Source organism: Hyperolius riggenbachi, chromosome 2 (assembly GCF_040937935.1).
Source record: "Hyperolius riggenbachi isolate aHypRig1 chromosome 2, aHypRig1.pri, whole genome shotgun sequence".
Taxonomy (NCBI): Eukaryota; Metazoa; Chordata; class Amphibia; order Anura; family Hyperoliidae; genus Hyperolius; species Hyperolius riggenbachi.
Genome location: NC_090647.1, coordinates 186,043,331 through 186,062,006, shown reverse-complemented (window position 1 = coordinate 186,062,006; position 18,676 = coordinate 186,043,331). Strand labels below are relative to the sequence as shown.

General features: G+C 42.0%; 1 protein-coding gene across 2 annotated transcripts in view; it reads left to right on the top strand.

The window, feature by feature from the left end:
* The window catches only part of RBM26 (RNA binding motif protein 26), a 134,530-nt gene extending 123,757 nt beyond the window's left edge, over window positions 1–10,773 (top strand). Inside the window, exons 23-25 of one of the 2 annotated variants that reach the window (XM_068267904.1) lie at window positions 659–1,615; window positions 4,932–4,993; window positions 6,151–10,773. In XM_068267904.1, coding sequence (XP_068124005.1) covers window positions 659–751 — 93 coding nt within the window. In that variant the 3' untranslated portion in view covers window positions 752–1,615; window positions 4,932–4,993; window positions 6,151–10,773. Of the gene's footprint in view, window positions 1–658; window positions 1,616–4,931; window positions 4,994–6,143 lie in introns of both variants that reach the window. The other variant, XM_068267903.1, reaches the window with a different exon arrangement.
* The last annotated feature ends 7,903 nt before the right edge of the window (window positions 10,774–18,676 follow it).

The following is an 18,676-nucleotide window of genomic DNA, read 5'->3' as shown; positions in this document are numbered from 1 at the left end:
GGCTGCGGGAGTTTTTTTTTTAAATTAAATAAACTGTTTCATGCAGCCAACTGAAAGTTGGCTGCATGAAAGCCCACTAGAGGGCGCTCCGGAGGCGTTCTTCCGATCGCCTCCGGCGCCCAGAATAAACAAGGAAGGCCGCAATGAGCAGCCTTCCTTGTTTTGCTTACATCGTCGCCATAGCGACGAGCGGAGTGACGTCATGGACGTCAGCCGACGTCCTGACGTCAGCCGCCTCCGATCCAGCCCTTAGCGCTGGCCGGAACTTTTGTTCCGGCTGCGCAGGGCTCGGGCGGCTGGGGGGACCCTCTTTCGCCGCTGCTCCTCCGCCGCAGAGCGGCGGCGATCAGGCAGCACACGCGGCTGGCAAAGTGCCGGCTGCGTGTGCTGCTTTTTATTTCGCTCAAATCGGCCCAGCAGGGCCTGAGCGGCGACCTCCGGCGGTGATGGACGTGTATAGTCGTCCATACCGCTGAGGAGGTTAACAAACCTTTTGATACACCTGCTAGGTATTTAGTTGAGTTTGCCTCAATCAGCCACCTCAGCTGAGCTCTGTGTAGTGTGATTAGATAACTTTAGACAAACTATTAAGCAGGTGAGAAATAGTTAATAGCTTAATGGTTTTCTCTTGTGCTATAACATAACATTATCTTTCCAGTTCCAAGAAGAAACTGCTGTGGATGATACTCTTCTGCAGGAGGATGATGATGAAGAGGAAGAAGACAATGAATCTCGTTCTTGGAGAAGATAATTCAGTTCACCTATAACTCAGCTGTAAATGCTAATTCTGACATTGAGATCACCTAAGGCGCTTTTCCATAGGGTGTTTTCCCGCATGTTTGTGTGAAAATATATAATGGACACTTTGTTTAAAATGTTCACCTAAGACTTGGGAGCCTTCTGTTGTCACATTTCAGTTAATAACCGCACAATGCATCAGAATACTCATATGCAACCTTTTGTTCGCACAATTTTGCGGTTGTACATTTTTTAATTTCATTTCTAATTTAAGAAACTTGTCAAACGCAAGTTAAGTTTGTTTTCCAGATAGCAGAATTTGGTTTGAGATCTGTGAATGTGTTGAAACATGTAGGTAAATGAGAAATGTAATTCTCAGCTGTTACACATGCATAATACAGTGTGTTGTGTGTAGGGCTTTACTATGTAGTAGCCTTTCAGTTCAGTTCTTTTTTGTGTATGTATTTTACATATGGATTTTAATAACATTGTACATCTGCTTTGCATATGCTTTTGCAACTTTAGTATGTTAAAAAGGAAAATAAATGGAATGGCCCAAAAAGAACAAGACAAAATAATGAAAATCATATAATTTGGTAAATCAAATTTAAAAAAAAAAAAGAGAAAAAAAGAGAAAAATTTTAAAAAAAAAGAAAAGAAAAAAAAGCCATTCTGGTGATTGCCTCATCATATGCCATAGAACTGTAGAACTGTTTTTGTTGTGAAGTTATATTAAACCTCTAACATAACATACACAAGATTCTTTTCTATGGAAAATGCATTGTCTTTAAATGGTGACCATGAAATGCTCTTGATTGCATGAAAGCTGGCACAGGTGGACATTGAAGTCGCAAGCCAACCGACTTCACTGGAGCTGGTGAGTCATTTATTCATTCATTTCATTACCTGTTGAAATGTTGTACTTTGCTTACATTTACAGAGCTTTGTCGAGAAATCGGGTTTTAAGGCTTGTTCATATTGTACACATTGCCAAGTAGTGCAGATGGGTTGAAGTTGCGCACAATCTGCTGCTGGTTGTTGTGTGACGCAATCCCATATGTTTGCTGGCCTTTTTCTTAGCTTGACATCCTGGTGTGAATAAGTACAGACGACTTTGGGAAACTCTAGCCAGCAGCAATTTGAAGATATTCTCCTGGCAATGCTTATACTGTGAATAAATCTTAAGTCCTTGTAAATAGAGGGAGAATGGGCATGAATTACTGCAATATATTGGGACATCCAGTGCCTGTAGGGTAAGTTCATTTTAGATTACAGCAAGGATTGCCAAAAGGTTAGTGAGTTAGTTCGTACTATTTAGAGCTACAATATTACTAGGGTGTATTAAAGGATTTCCGTTTCCTGTGTGGCTGAGAGTTTGTCCCACAATTAATTTTGTAACCTTTTGGCAAACCCATTATGTCTTGTTTTGACCCAGAGCAGGGTTGTGATAATTTTTTTAAACAATCTAGCCCAGATTTGGTGGATCACTTATATTCTCTAATGTTCTTTAACCTTAATCAGCCCCCAATAAGTATGTTTTAATTTTATGATTATTTTTAATTTTAATGTTTTTAACCTTTTAAAAAATCAATTTATTTACTGATTTATAACTTATAATGTAGCAATGCTGTACGCTAGGTGTTTTTTTGTTTGTTTGTTATTGGTGCTACCAACAGAATGCAGAGCTTTGTACCACTGATGGTACAAATGACGCAAATGACGTATGATCATAAAAAAACTGCAAACTTTGCTATAGAAAAAAAAAATCTCACTTGTTTAAAGGGAACCTTAACTCTGAGATGAAAAAAAGTTTCACTTACCTGGGGCTTTCCCAAGGTCCCTGCAGCCGTCCTGTGCCCTCGCACCTCCTTAATTGTCCTCCGGTCCCCCGCTGCAGCTTAGTTTCGTTTTCGGCTGACTGCCAGTCGGCTCCCAGCAACGCGTCCTCTTCTTCGCCTTCACCACTGTGAAGTGCATCATGCAGGCGTGCTTCGCCTGCACATGACGTGCTTCACAGCGGGGAAGGCAAAGAAATGGACGCGTTGCTGGGAGCCAACTGGCAGTCAGCCGAAAACGAAACTAAGCTGCAGCGGGGGACTGGAGGACAATTGAGGAGCTGCGAGGGCACAGGACGGCTGCAGGGAGCTTGGGAAAGCCCCAGGTAAGTGAAACTTTTTTTCATCTCCGAGTTAAGGTTCCTTTTAAGTTGGCAAGTGTTAACAGTGCATTATAAACAATAATCTCGAACCTATAGCTTGTTCCAGTCCAAATTAAACAATTTTATTAATACTTAGTGTGCGTGTGTGTGAAGAATTTTTTTACAAATGGTTTGAGATGGGTGGCTGTAAAAGGGTCTCTGCCAGCAGCGGTGGGCTCGCAGAGGATCTGGGATGCCTTTGGAGCATCCATAGGCTTCCCACTCCTTGGGTAAGTATCTAACTTCTCACAGATTTGCTTTAATCATCAATTTAGGGGAATTAGTTTTAGCAATATTAAAGGAAACATGAGGCCCCCCCCCCGCAAAAAAAAAGAATGAATGGATCTTTACATACCTGTGGCTTCTTCCAGCCCCTAGAAGTCTCTGTGTCCCTTGCCACAGTTCCCCTATCACCCAGTCTTCTGCTTTCTACATAGTGACCGGTGACCCGGTCGGGTTGGTGGCTTCTGCTGGTGCACGCATGCACTGGTCGCGCTCCTGTGGCTGGAAGCATTTTGTGCAGGGGACAGCAGAAGATTAGGTGAGAGCAGAACTGCGGCAAAAGGACACAGAGACTTTTAGGGGCTGGGTGAAGCCCCATTTACGTAAAGATACATTATTTCTTTCTTTATTTTTTTGACCCTTATGTATCCTTTAAGAACTTGTTTACGATAGTGGTTAAAAAAAAAAAAGGAATGTTCTTAAAAAGCTTGCAAGTTAAACCACCAGGTGATATTTTGTGTTTTTAATTGAAAAATGTTTTATTTTAAAGAGACACTGAAGCGAAAAAAAAATTATGATATTATGATTTGTATGTGTAGTACAGCTAAGAAATAAAACATTAAGATCAGATACATCAGTCTAATTGTTTCCAGTACAGGAAGAGTTAAGAAACTCCAGTTGTTATCTCTATGCAAAAAAGCTATTAAGCTCTACGACTTTCAAAGTCGTGGAGAGGGCTGTTTTCTTACTTTTATTATCTCAACTGTTATTGAACTATTTACTTTTTCTCTGCCAGAGGAGAGGTCATTCGTTCACAGATTGCTCTGAAAGAATCATTTTGAATGCTGAGTGTTGTGTAATCTGGACATATTATAGAATGATGCAATGTTAGAAAAAACACTATATACCTGAAAATAAAAATGAGAATATTTTCTTTGCTGCTAATCTTCTAGTAATTATTCATAGTACACAACCAATTCATTATATAATTTTTTTTTCGCTTCAGTGTCTCTTTAACAGTAGGCATAATAGAAAAAAAGGAATCTTGACTAGGTTACTTTACTTTTTCCCAATTAAGTGCCTATGATTGTGATACAAAATTACAGCTTATTAAAAGGAACCTGAGGTGAAAGACATATGGAGGCTGCCATATTTATTTCCTTTCAAACAGTCCTGCTGCTCTTTCTAGTCAGTAGTATCTGAATCTCACACTTGAAACAAGCATGCAACTAACCTTGTCATATTTTTGTCAGAAACATCCGATCTGCATGCTTGTTCAGGGTCTACAGCTAACAGCATAAAGGTGCGTACACACCTTGGGTAAAGTTAAGTGTTAGATCGGGACCCAATCCCACTGGTTAACATCGTTGGGACACGCTGCACAGACACAAGTTAGCTGTGTAGCTAATGACATGTTATGTTGCTATGTGGGGGGGGGGGGTGAACGGAGTGGTGCTTACGTCACATGGCGGACGGGGGGAGTGGTTGGAGTTGACCGTGAGCGGATTGGGGGCAAATGTACACATGCCTGACTGTCGGCTTAGGCAGTCATTGGCCGCCTCAGCCAACTTTAATCAAACATGTGTACGAGACTTTAGAGGCAGTGGATCAGCATGGCAGCCAGACAATGTGCTTTGGTGTAAAGGAAATATGTCAGCCTCCATGTGCCTCTCACCTTGGGTTCCCTTTAAACAAATCCCTGGCTATATCAGTTAATTTATCTACTTAATGGAAAACAAAAATTAAAAAGGCTTTTGTTTCTCTTTTAATGTAGAGATGAAGTACATTAAGAGTTTTAGACTATCCGACCTGGTGTTCAGGAGTTTCAGAAAATAGGTAATGTATTCACATATTTGCTTTAAATACTTATGGAGGGGAGGAAGTGGAGTGCTATATGCAGGGTCAAAATAAACTGCCTGTTTTAGGTTTTATTTGATCCTGTTTTTTTCTTTTTTTTAAAAGGGACAAACTAATATTCCCCGTAGCTTGAGTAACCCAGTGCTTTTTCATTGTGCTGTCTTTAAAGGGGTTCTGTGGGGGTTTGGTAAGGATAAAAAACGCCACTTGCGTGGGGCTTCTATCAGCCCCCTGTAGCAGTAAGGGCCCATGCCGTCCTCCTCCGATCCGCCGTTCTTCGGCGCTGGTCCCAGTCTAGCATGGCACGCCGTCCAACTGCGGTTGCGCGGCCGTGCGTACTCCCGCCCACGTCATCAGAAGCTTACTGCGCAGTACAAGAAAACTTCGTACTGCGCCTGTGCAGTAAGCTTCTGATGATGCAAACCGCAGCGCGCATTCGGCGGTGCCAGACGATTAATGCCCAGTGCCAGCGGCAGAGAACTGCAGATCGGAGGAGGACGGTGTGGGACATTACTGCTACAGGGGGCTGATAGAAGCCCCAGGTAAGTGGGTTTTTTTGTCCTTAGCAAACCCCCACAGAACCGCTTTAAATGAGCTAGAGAAATTAGAGAAAACGTAACAGATATTGAGTATGTTTTCACTTAGATTCCAGCTCCACCCAGAGTTTTTTTTTTTTTTAGACTTGAAAATGTAGGAAGTAAACCACTAAGCACAGACTTACAGGCAAAGAAGACAACTTTATGGTAGTGTGGAAGAGGTAGAAGCTCTGAGGGTGTTTGGCCCAATTCACAATGGGTCCACTGCCAGACTATTTCTCGGAGCATACAATAACAAACCTATTATTCTATGTGCTTAGTGCAATGGCACTATTTTAGGAGATTCAATATGGCTCACTTTGTGATAATAAGAGATAATGTAAAGATATGCAAAGTAGAAGCTTTCTAGCAGCAAGAAAGGGGAAATAGTTACTTGTTTCCTGAGAAAATAAAAAATGTACATAGAGAATTCATGTCCACTGTAAGTATAGAGACTACTGTTTGCCCGTTTTTAGTAAATTTGTAAAGAAATATTTTGATCTCTAGTACCTATAGTATGATGAATACTGAATAATACATATTTTTGCTTTAAGTTTACAGGTTGCATATTCGGCTGTGGAATTCCTTCTGCACTTGCCTGGAATTGTTTACATTTCCCAGAGTACTTGATTCACAAAAATTGACACGTTATTTGGGCTTTTGTACACAAACTTAGATTTTGACAGAATTTCAGACTTGTTTACAGTTTCATCAGAATGCTTTAAAATAGTGCTTTTAATTAACCTTAGAAAAAAACCCAGTTTAAGATTAATTATTATTTATTGCATTTATAAAGCGCCAACATATTACGCAGCGCTGATTAATATAGTTTATATTTAAAGAGACTATTTTTGTGTATAATTAGGAAAGATGTTTAGTCCATTTTTGTTTTTGTAAAGACTGTCTATTTTGTCATAAAAATATTTGTTCACGTTAAACTAAGTTTAACTGAGAGGTGATTTAGTAATGTACATACATAAAATTAAGGGCGTAGAAATTGTACTGTGTTCACTTCTTCTATAGTGCAGTGAACAAAAAAAATGTATTTGGGTATTACTGCTTTTCTGCCATAGTTAGTCACTTTCATAGTATAACTGTTAAAAGTTTTAAGCTCCAGATTTACAATTTTAGGCTTTACTAAGTACATAGTAGCAGTAAAATGAAAACCACTTCTGACCTTACAACCTGATATACTGTGCTTAAATAATAAAAAGGGGCTGAAACTTTCCTTTAAGGCAGGGGTCCCCAAACAGTTTGGGTTGAGGGCCGGGTCAACATACTTCAGACCGCTGGTGGGCCGGAGTAAACATAAAATGATGTAGAAGTCTTTGCGGACCAGACAGTGAAGCATACCCAGGTGACAATCTGCAAGCCAATTGGACAGCAGTGTCACCTGATGTGGAATTTGATTGGAAACCAGCAAAATTTCTGCTTTCTGGCTTCCATGTGGATGGGGGGTGCTGCACTGCTATTCCATATGTGGACCACCAATATTTAAAGATGTAGCTGACTGCATTTATAAGCAATACATTTTCTGTGTGGGGGGCCGGTAAGAAAGCCTTAGGGGGCCACATTCGGCCCGCGGGCCTTAGTTTGAGGACCACTGCTTTAAGGTCATGGGATTACTGTTCCATGTTAACGATGTACCTCAGGTAACATTTATTTTAGCAGGTGGAGCAGATTATGGACCTGCCTACAGTGTACAGATAGGGACCACAATGCTCTCCCCAGAAATATTTTCCAGCCGGGTGGCATGAAAAAGTAGCCGGGTGGGACACAATGGGGAAATGCAGGGCAGATGCAACTCTACTTACAGCATAGTAGGAGGACAGCCAGTGGCAGGAGGGCGCTCATCAAAATTAGCCTGGGGGGAGCACCCGGCTGAAAAAAGCCTAGGGAGAACACTGGACCAGAAGGCAGCTGAATGGACACATGACTACTGTTTATGGTACCCAAAAATGTGCTGGCATTTTTATTCTTCAAAAATGTTTGGGCTAGTGAGAAGGGTTAAAATTATTTGGTCTGTACATAGTAGGTATTTAATAATTCATTCCTTAAAGTAATTAACAGGGTAACTCCGTTGTCTAAAATTTAACTGTTAACTTGAATTCAGAAACCTCTACCCTTTACTTCCTATCATAAATTTTAAAGCCATTAACTTACACTACGGTGACGAAGGGTTGACTATTTTATATATGGCAAATATTCAATGAAGAAAAATCTGCAAAGCTAATGGGATCCATACTATAGATATTTTTTTATTATTTAAATATCAGCATCCAGTTCTATTTTTATTTATAGCTATGTAATCTGTCTATTGGGTAATAATTCAAAATTTTAAAATTACCATCTGCGGTTTTAAAGGGAACTAGAGACGCCGGACACAGAAAAAGAAAAAAAGATTTCATACATACCTGGGGCTTCCTCCAGCCCCATAAGCCTGGATCGCTCCCACGCCGCCATCCTCCGCTTCCTGGATCCGCCGGTACCGTGTCCCGTCACTTCCGGCGGACGCGGCCAATTGTCCGCATCACATGGGCTCCCAGCATACCCTTACGCATGCGGCTGCGCAGTATGCAGCCGTACGTGTAATGGTATGCTGGGAGCCCCTGTGATGCGGACAATTGGCCGCGTGCTGACGCCGACTGGCCGAAACTACAGGACCCGGAACTGGCTGATACAGGAAGCGTAGGACGGCGGCGTTTGAGCGATCCTTTAAGACATAAGGTCTACCCTTTACAAGAATTGCTAGACCGATATTGGGAATCTAATCAAAGCTTTCACAGACAGCAAGTTTTCATAGCAGAGAGCACGGTCTTAATCAAATAAATATATGAAGTGTTATTGTAGTCACTTAAAAAGGTTATACATATTTACATAGCCCAATGTTAAAATTGAACAGCCTATTAAGAAATATATTTTCCTTATATCCCGGAGTTATTCTGTGAAAACTATTGTTCACAAGTTCTGTTGTAGCTTCTGATTCTAGCCTACCTCTTCCATAACTTCAGCATGTATGCAACCCCTTTGTGAAGCTGAATTTGATTTCAGATCCCCCAATTTACAGCAACACGTAGAGCTGGTTCACACTTGGGCGCATTTCAGTGCGTTGCTGATCTCCAGCGATTAGCAAAGCGTAGTTGCTAATGTATCCCTATGGGGTCATTCTCATTGCAGCTTTGGGAGTTGTGTAAATCGCAAACCTGCGACGCTTGGGGGGGGAGGGGGGGTTGCAGTGTGTTTCTTGTTATGTTGAATGAGAATCACAATGCAAATTGTGGCAAAATCGCAGTCACGATTTGCATTCGTACTGTGAACTAGCCCTTACACTGGTGAGCAGACAGGACACAAGACTAAAGGAAAGTAGTCGGTGTCCGGTAGTCTCCTAGAGACTTCTGGAGAACATGTATTATGCATTTAGCAGTATTTTGAAATAAAAGTAAAAAACAAATAGGAATTAGGGCTTTATTAACTATTTACTATGGGGGGGGGGTGAAATATTCTTGAAATCTGTTCATACATAAATACATTACTTCACTTGCAAAACATGCGCTATAGCTGGAACAGGCAGTAAGACCACCAATGTTGGTTATTCTGTTTTTTTTGGACACCCTGCGAGTTTGCTATTATTGTGTATAAAACTGTTGTTTTAGGAACATTTTAACCAGTTCGGCCTATCTGGACGAGCTTCCTCGTCCATATAGGCACTGCTGCTGCCGCTGGCTGGTGCACGCGATCGGGTGTGCCCCCGCGCGCGCTCCCGCTGCCCCCCGCTAGCCCCCCGATCAGTGAATGGGAATATAATTCCCATTCACGGATCTAACTTCCCCGCAGAAATACCGACGCTTTCTCTCCAGAGAGAGCGGTATTTCTGCCCCCAGGAAACTTCTCCCCAGCATTTTAGTTCCTGGATGCGAGATCGTTCGCATCCAGAACTTTTTTCACTGTGGCCATCTTGTGGCCAAATAGTAAACTGCTCCCTCCCACACCAAAAATTACCCACATACACTTTTTTTTATAAAAAAAATAAAATAAAAAATACAATTAAAAAAAACAACATAAATAGTTACCCAAGGGTCTGAACTTTTTAAATATGCATGTCAAGAGAATATGTTATTATATATTATTTAAAATTATAAGCTTATAAATAGTGATGGACACAAATTGAAAAAATGCACCTTTATTTCTAAATGAAATATCGGCACCATAAATTGTGATAGGGACAGCGTTTAAACGGTGTAATAACCGAGACAGATGGGCAAATAAAATGAGTTTTAATTACGGTAGCGTATATTAATTTCAAACTATAATGGCCAAAAACTGAGAAATAATGAATTTTTTTCATTTCTTTCTTAATCTTCCTGTTAAAATAGATTTAGAAAAAAATAATTCTTAGCAAAATGTACTACCCAAAGAAAGCCTAATTAGTGGCGGAAAAAACAAGATATAGATCAATTCATTGTGATAAGTAGCAATAAAGTTATATGCGAATGAATGGGAGGTGAACGTTGCTCGGATGCATGAGATTTTCGGACTGCGGTGCTGAACCGGTTAATACAGGTTGTTTTTTGATACTGAAAAAAGCTCAAATTTTAATATTAAAAAGTAAAGCTCTGATTTCCTGTGTATTGCAGAGGCTGGACTATATCTAGTCTGTTAACTGCTTGCCGATCGGCGTAAAGTCCTTGGGGCTCACAGTGCAGGAGATTGCACGCAGGCCTATGACATACGATCGCCATGATTGGCCGGCTGCAGGGAGGGAGGGAGCTAAAAGTACTAATAAAATAAACTATATCTATTAAAAATAAGACAAATATTTAAAATAAATAAATAAACACTGGGGGAGTGATCAGACCCCACCAACAGAGAGCTCTGTTGGTGGGGAGAAAAGGGGGGGGGGATCACTTGTGTGCTGTGTTGTGTGGCCCTGCAGCTTGGCCTTAAAGCTGCAGTGGCCTATTTAAAAAAATGGCCTGGTTACTAGGGGGGTTAACACCGCGGTCCTCAAGAGGTTAAACATGAGGGACGTGTTTTTCATGTCACCTCCCAGTTCGAAGTTCCTGTTTGTACAAGAACATGGTAAATGCAAACAGTTTTCCTGTGTTGTTGCAAAGACCCATTAACCTGCCTGGCGTTCTATTAAGATCGCCAGGCAGGCTGCGGGAGGGTTTTTTTTTAATAAAAAAAAAACTATTTCATGCAGCCAACTGAAAGTTGGCTGCATGAAAGCCCACTAGAGGGCGCTCCGGAGGCGATCTTTCGATCGCCTCCGGCGCCCAGAATAAACAAGGAAGGCCGCAATGAGCGGCCTTCCTTGTTTTGCTTATATCGTCGCCATAGCGACGAGCGGAGTGACGTCATCGACGTCAGCCGACGTCGTGACGTCAGCCGCCTCCGATCCAGCCCTTAGCGCTGGCCGGAACTTTTTGTTCCGGCTGCGCAGGGCTCAGGCGGCTAGGGGGGCCCTCTTTCGCCGCTGCTCGCGGCGAATCGCCGCAGAGCGGCGGCGATCAGGCAGCACACGCGGCTGGCAAAGTGCCGGCTGCGTGTGCTGCTCTTTATTTCAGCCAAATCGGCCCAGCAGGGCCTGAGCGGCAGCCTCCGGCGGTACTGGACGAGCTGAGCTCGTCCAGACCGCCCAGCAGGTTAATTTGTACTGAATGGGACAGTTAGTTAATTGCAGTAAAAAAAAAAATGCAGCATGCAGTGCTTGTTATGATTAAGAAGGAAACTCTTCACTCTAGTGAGAACAGCAACATGAGCTTTCTATAAAATGGCAATTCTTCGATTGCACACAAACCAAACACTGGCTCAACAAGTAGATGGCATCACTTCAGGGATCATATCCACATTTTCAAGTGTCTGTAATGAGCTCTTAAAGTACCCTTAAACTGACATATAAATTGTGGAATAAGGCTCATGTTGGGCTAGATTACCCTTTTTTTTTATTTTTTAATGTGCTGTCGCTGCTCACTTGGTTTTACAAGAATAAATATTACAATCTGCTAATACTGCTCTTCGGTTCAGTTGAGCCCAGGACACTACACATTTTGGAAGTCTTTTTTTTGGTGAGTATTTTCAGTACTTGAATGAATACCACTTTCATTCTTTATTGGACGAACCGCTTTCTGGAAAGCTGAGAAATATTTCTGCGTGACAGGCTCAAGATACGTGCTGCGTCAGCAGGCGCAAAATACGTGCTGCATCAGCAGGCGCAACAATACGTGCTGCATTATAGCAGGCATATTTAACAAAAAAAAAAAAAAAACTTTGCATTTTATCAAGTGCCATTTCTTTTTCATTCAGTTGCATGACTCGCACCAGCAATAGGTACACTTCTCCATGAACTGTGGAGTGTTTAAAGAAGCAAATAAATATAAAGACTCCATTCTGTTTAGAAAGGTTTGCAGTACTTAATAAGAGTACTTGCATCATCAAGTTTAAAATATTTTTCATATTGTTTTGACACAATTTTTTTTATGAAATCCATGTTTGTTGCTTGTGCAAGCCCAGAGAAGGGCAGCAGTTCAGCAATAGAGAACAAGGCAAAATATTCAAAGCTAGTTGCACTATTTGTGTTAACATTTTTTTTTTTATCAAACTTGTATCATAATGTTGATTCAAATTTGTACATTTACATACCAGAACTATCAGACATTTGAAAATTCTTAATACCATTAAAATGAATATATTTGGAGGCCTTGTTTAAATTCTACCACCATGTTGTTTTCAGAAATGTTTGGGTGTTTTTTTCTGCAGTTTTTTTCAGACACACATTTGATTTAATCATTTGTTATTTTAGTCCACTATTTGCAAGCAACAGTTTTCACTGCAATTGGATGTATTCAAATTAAAACATTTGTTGTGTTTTCAACCTTCTTTCCTTAGTAAATAATAAATTATTTTTAACTAAGTTGTATTTTGTCTCTTTTTTTTTTTTTTTTGTTGTTGTTGTTTTTGTTGTTGTTGTTGTTGTTGTTGCATTAGATAGTGTAATCTTGTGCTAAAATGGAAGTTAAAATACCTGTGGCTTTTTCCCAGAATGTGGTGGCTAGTGTTGGCAAAGCTACATAAAAGGCTGCTTCTATTCTAAGAACCATATTGGAGCAAATCAAGGCACCTTACACCCCTTCAGTGTTGGTTGGCTTAAACAGTCATTCTCTTACAACCTTTCCTTGTACAAGCGCACTACTTGGCTATGGAGAGGGGTGGATAAATGGTAGCGATATTCAGGGGAAAACAATAATGATCCAGTATGGTTCTTCAGTATGCACATTTGCTAACAAGTAAATGTGGTCAATATGTTGCCAACAATTCCATCTTGTATGAAAAATACAATGCAAATTTTGGCTAAAAAGCTGGGAAACATCAGTACCTGAGGAATGGTTATAACTAGAGTTGTAAACATTGAGCGCTTTGAGTCCACCAGGATAAAAGCGCTATACAAATGTTCCGATTATTATTTCATACGGGGATCCATGGGGTCATAGAGGTTAACCACAACGTCTTAAAGAAACCCGAGGTGGGATTTCATTATGTTAGTGGGGCACAGAGGCTGGTTGTGCACACTAACACCAGCCTCCGTTGCCCCATGGTGTGCCTCCAGGACCCCCCTGTGTGCCGCTATACCCCCCGCAGTGCTAGCGACACGCAGCGTGTCGCCAGCACAATGTTTACCAATGCCTGTCTGTCAGCGCCGCTCTCCCGCCTCCTCTGTATCGGCGCTACCCGCCCGCGTCACTTCCCTCCAATCAGCGGGAGGGAAGGGACGTGGGTGGGTAGCGCCGATACGGGGGAGCGGCGCTAACCAACAGCACATAGGTAAACATTGTGCTGGCGACACGCTGCATGTCGCCAGCGCTGCGGGGGGTATAGCGGCGCGCAGGGGGGTCCTGGAGGCACACCATGGGGCAACGGAGGCTGGTGTTAGTGTGCACAACCAGCCTCTGTGCCCCACTAACATCATGAAATCCCACCTCTGGTTCTCTTTAAGATCCAGATGTGCACGGTTGTTAGAAAAGCAAGCTTCAAGCGGTATAAAACCCTGACATAATATTCAATAAAAACATGTTTCCTACTTTTTATATGCCATACGGTTATCATATTTGCTTTTGTGCATAAGTATTAGTATTCATTTATACATTATACGTTCCCAAAGTACACTTTTTTTTGCTCTGAAAGGTGACTTTGCATTTTATTTATAATTGCTTTATTCATCGTCTAACAAGCAAAATTGCTTTTTAAATTGTCTGACTTTGTTCAGGGGACTCGTAAGTGTCAGAGAAGTGTTTATTTACATTCCTCACTTGATACAATCAAACACAAGATAACATTATCTTCAACTTCGGAAGCGTCCAGCTCTGCTTGCAGGGAAGATTCTAAGTCCCGTGTGTAACCCTTTGAATGCTGTTTTAGTAAAAAAAAATACTGGTTGTATATAATATGCTGTAAATAATCTATTAGAGCAAAGAAGAAATGCTGGGTTTCATTCTTAAGGATGTAAATGGAGGACTGCAACAACCTGCATAGAGGTAATGTGTGAACTCATTACTTTGCTAAAGTAAAGTGGTAATGTCTAGGACGTCCTGGGACAATACCACTTGTTTTGTGAACTCCTTTTATGGAATAAAGTACCTCTAAGCAGGTTGGTGCAGTTGTCATCCTATTTAATACTCATTATATACAGCTTTGAATTGGGCCTATCAAAATGGCTAGTAATTGCATTTGATTGGCCTAACTCCTGTCTACATACAATTTGAAGTCAAGACAGAATTGTTGGCATCTTATTGACCATCTCCAGGAACGAACAGACTGGATGAAAATAGTGTGTATATGTAGCTTTAGCTATAAATAAGAACCAGTCCTGTTCTAAAACCTGGAAGATTGCTCATTAGACTACAAATATTTTATTGCATCATAAATGAGGACAGAATTCTAAAATGTGTTTCCCCTATGTCCCCACTGGCTAAAAGAGCATTCTCCACCAGCTATGCAAGAACCACATATAAGCCATTCAAACCACTAAACAGACCACACATGGTGGTTGTTGTAAGATCCTGCAATGTAAAACCCTCATTCACTTTAAGAAGCACGGTTTCAGCAGAAGACTATTTTCAGAGTACTCCCTTAAAAGTTTTAAAGGAACCAGAGGTGTGAGACCTATGGAAGATGCAATTAATTTCCTTTCAAACAATATCAGTTGCCTGCCAGTCCTGCTGATGTTTCAGTAGGGTCTCAATCCCACACCTGAAACAAGCATTCAGCTAATATTGTCAGATTTGTCGTATACATCTGATCTGCATGCTTGTTCAGGGTCTATAGCTTTTTAAGTATTAGAATCTGAGGATCAACAGGACAGCCAGGCAATCTGCATTATTTAAAAACCTAGATAAACATATCAGCCTCCATATCCTTCTTACCTTGTGCCCCCTTCAATAGAACATAATTCTAATTAATTCAGTGAGCATTTTTTTTTTTTTTACTTTCATTTCTATCTTTTGCTTTCCTTTCTTGCACTGTAGCCTAGTCCAGCATACTTCTGATGGAACTTAGCCTAGTTTAGTAATACTGATGACTTTTGATTGCAGCGCCAAGATCTGCAATGATATTGGCATTCTTGCTTTGCTGCTGTAACTTAAGAGGACTGACAACCTAAACACCTTGTATTTCTGACTGAAGCCAATAAATTTCCTTAAAGTGAACCTAAAGTCACCCCCAAAAAATGAGATGAATTCACCTAGGGCTTCCCTCAGCCCCCTGCAGACTATCTGTGCCCTCGCAGCCCCGCTCCGACGGCCCAGGACCCGCCGGCGAGCACTTATGGTTTGGCCAGGAGGCCGCAATAGCAGCATAGGGGGCGATATACAGGCTGGTAACGCGAACAATCGCTCGCGTTCCCATGCCTGTCGGCCGATGACGGCCAAACCGGAAGTGCTTGCCGGCGGGTCCTGGGCCATCGGAGCGGGGCTGCGAGGGCACTGATCGTCTGCAGGGGGCGGAGGGAAGCCCCAGGTGAGTTCATCTCATTTTTTGGGGGTGACTTTAGGTTCACTTTAACTGCTTGCAAGGGTCCATGATCTACATCGATATCTCATACTGCTGTGTGAATGTCAAGCTGATATGAGATGAAGTCTGGTCATTGGATCACTGGAGGTAACTAAGGAAAACCACTACACCAAATATTACAGTTGGAATGATGACCATACTGTTGAGGTGTATAATCCAACCTAAAGAGATCCAGCTTCAAATCATTCAAAATGGTTGTGATAAGATGTACCACAGTTCAACTTTTCACATTAAAATCTCAGGACGCTAGAGCTCACCCCCCTCCTGTGGTATCTATGCATGAAGCCGGCCAACTGTTAAACGGGATAGGCTACATTGCCTTAGATACATGCAGGGAAATTCCAATACGGTGCACAATCCATACCACAACTGACTGCAACTGATTTTGTAATATAAGTGGTGGTCCTCCCCAATAGCCAAGGGCAAACCCCCTTGTTTGATTTATACACATGAAGCCTACTTACTTCCTCACAGCCAATAGCCGTGGCCTGAAATCTGTTGGCTTCTGTGGTGTGCCTAACTCTAGAGTACCCGAGGTAGGTTTTACAAATCCTATTAGCACACAGAGGCGGGGTCTGCATATAATGCCCAGCCTCTGTTGCTATACTGTCTAATTTAATACTGGCCCTCCCTGCGCTCTGCTGTGCCCCCCAAACTAGACCCCACAGTGTGTTGCCAGCAGGCTGTTTACATGTACACTGTCACGCTCCTCCGCTATATCGCTGCTTTCTGCCTGCGTTCCTTCCCTCCAATCAGCGGGGAGGGAAGGGACGCAGGCGGGGAGCGGCACTGTGGAGGAGGTGGGAGAGCGGCGGATAGTGACTGTACATGTAAACAGCCTGCTGGTGACAACCCACCTCAGGTTCTCTTTAAGGCAAACCTGAACTGAAAATACACTGATGAAACAATTGAAAGTAACCTACTCCTAAATATGACTTCTATAATAGAAACTCATATTTTGTTTGGGTTTCTATTGCTGTATGTAAGTCATATTTAAGTTTTTAATGGAGAAAGAAAAAGAGCCCAGCTTAGGATTGTGCTGGAATGGCATTCTCATAATGTCACGTCAGTTTAGGTACCTTTTAACTACCTAAAAGCTGCGTTACGCCAATGGGTGTGACCACGGCGGCAGCCCCGGGACCGCCTAACGCCAATTGGAGTCAGGTCCTGGAGCTGGCTTGTGCAGGAGATCATGCACGCATCTCCGCTTGGTAGGCGGAGCTCCGCCTTCAGTCCCCCAGCGGTGATCGCCGCTTGGAGACTGTTAGACGGTGAAACCGCCATCTAATTGGCATGTACAGTGCTGTGATCTACAGCAACACTGTACTGGGGACAGCCGTGTGCCACGGCTGTCCCCCTGGGACACAGGAGAGCAATTGACTCACATAGGCTGAAGCCTATGACAGCCGATCGCCGTGATTGTCTGGCTGGAGGGAGGGAGGAATTTTAGAAAAAATAAATAAATCCAGAATGCGGAGCCTCGGCCGCGTGTAAATGTTATGCAGCTTGAATATGAGTCCATAAAAACTGACAGAAAGATGTCCTGATTGGTCCAATCTCAAGCTCCATATAATTTAAATGAAATTTGCAAGGAGAAATTATTTGCATCTCATTGAGATCCCTACTACCATCAGTGTTGTCTGAATTCCCCACCTGAAACAAGCATGTGACTAATCTAAACAGACTTTAGTCAGAGCACCCAATCTGTATGCTTTTTTTCAGGGTTTATGGCTAAACGTATTGGAGGCAGAGGGTCAGCAGGACAACCAAGAAGTGAAAGAATATGTAGGCTGCATTTATTTATTTACTGTTAAACAATGCCAGTTGCCTCACAGTCCTGCTGGTCTTTCATGCGTCAGTACTGTCCGAATCACACACCTGAAACTGCAGGTGCTATATGGCTGCAGTCACACAGTCCTATTACTAACTATTCATAATTCCTTACTATATACGGATATAGTCCAGGTTAGCGTTATTACAGTAATTGTTTATTTTTCTCAAACCTTAGAAAACCAACTTCATGACATCATTGAGACAAATGCCCATAAAAGAAATTCCATACTTTCAGATATTTTGTTTAGAACAGGTTTTTTTTGTTCTTTTGCTAAGCTTCCTCAACTCAAATATGTAGATAAGCTAGATGAACTGCAGCCATTACGATCATATTCCACAGGATTTCGGCTACGCTATTGAAGTTTTTGTTCTCACTGGAACATTTTTTTTTTCAAGTGAGCAGTGTATGGAGGCTACCATATTTCTTTCCTTTGAAACAGTACCAGTTGCCTAATCATTCTGCAATCAGTGTCTAGTGAAAAAACAGAGCATGCAGCTAATCTTGTGAGATTTTTTCAGAACCACCTGACCTGCATGCTTGTTCAGGGTCTATGGCTAAAACTATTACATGCAGAGGATCAGCAGGAGTGCTAGGCAACTGGTATTGTTCAAAATTGAATAAATGTGTCAGCCTCCATAGTCCTCATAACTTTGGGTTTACTTTAAAGTGAACCAATAGAAAAGCCACGGATGCTGGGCCGAATGCCACTGAAGTCAGGGTTCAGCCAGTACTACACCTTTACCAAGTCGCCCTCCTAGAAGTACAAGTCCACACTACAAAGGAAATAACTAGGCAGCACACCACAGGCTACTTCTGGTAAGAACTGGATTTGGGTAGGACAGAGCGCGCACTACATGTTGCTGTCCCTTCGGACCTTCATCAGGTGTACAAAAAAAAAAAACACACCACCCCCTCTTTAAGGAAACCTACAAAAAAAATGATTAAAGCATTTGTACTTACCTGGGGCTTCCTTTAGAACGTTGGCTCCCTTGTAATCCTACAAGATCACTCTGATTGTCGGCTTACCAGCCTGTTTCTTTTTAGACTTATGGGAGATGGGGCAGGAGGAAACGCATGAGGTACAAGAGGGACACAATAAATGGGGGAGAACATTTACAAGACTCTTGGACCATGGACACACACATTTTTCCCTGGTTTGTGTCCCCTAAACCTAGGTGTATCTAATAA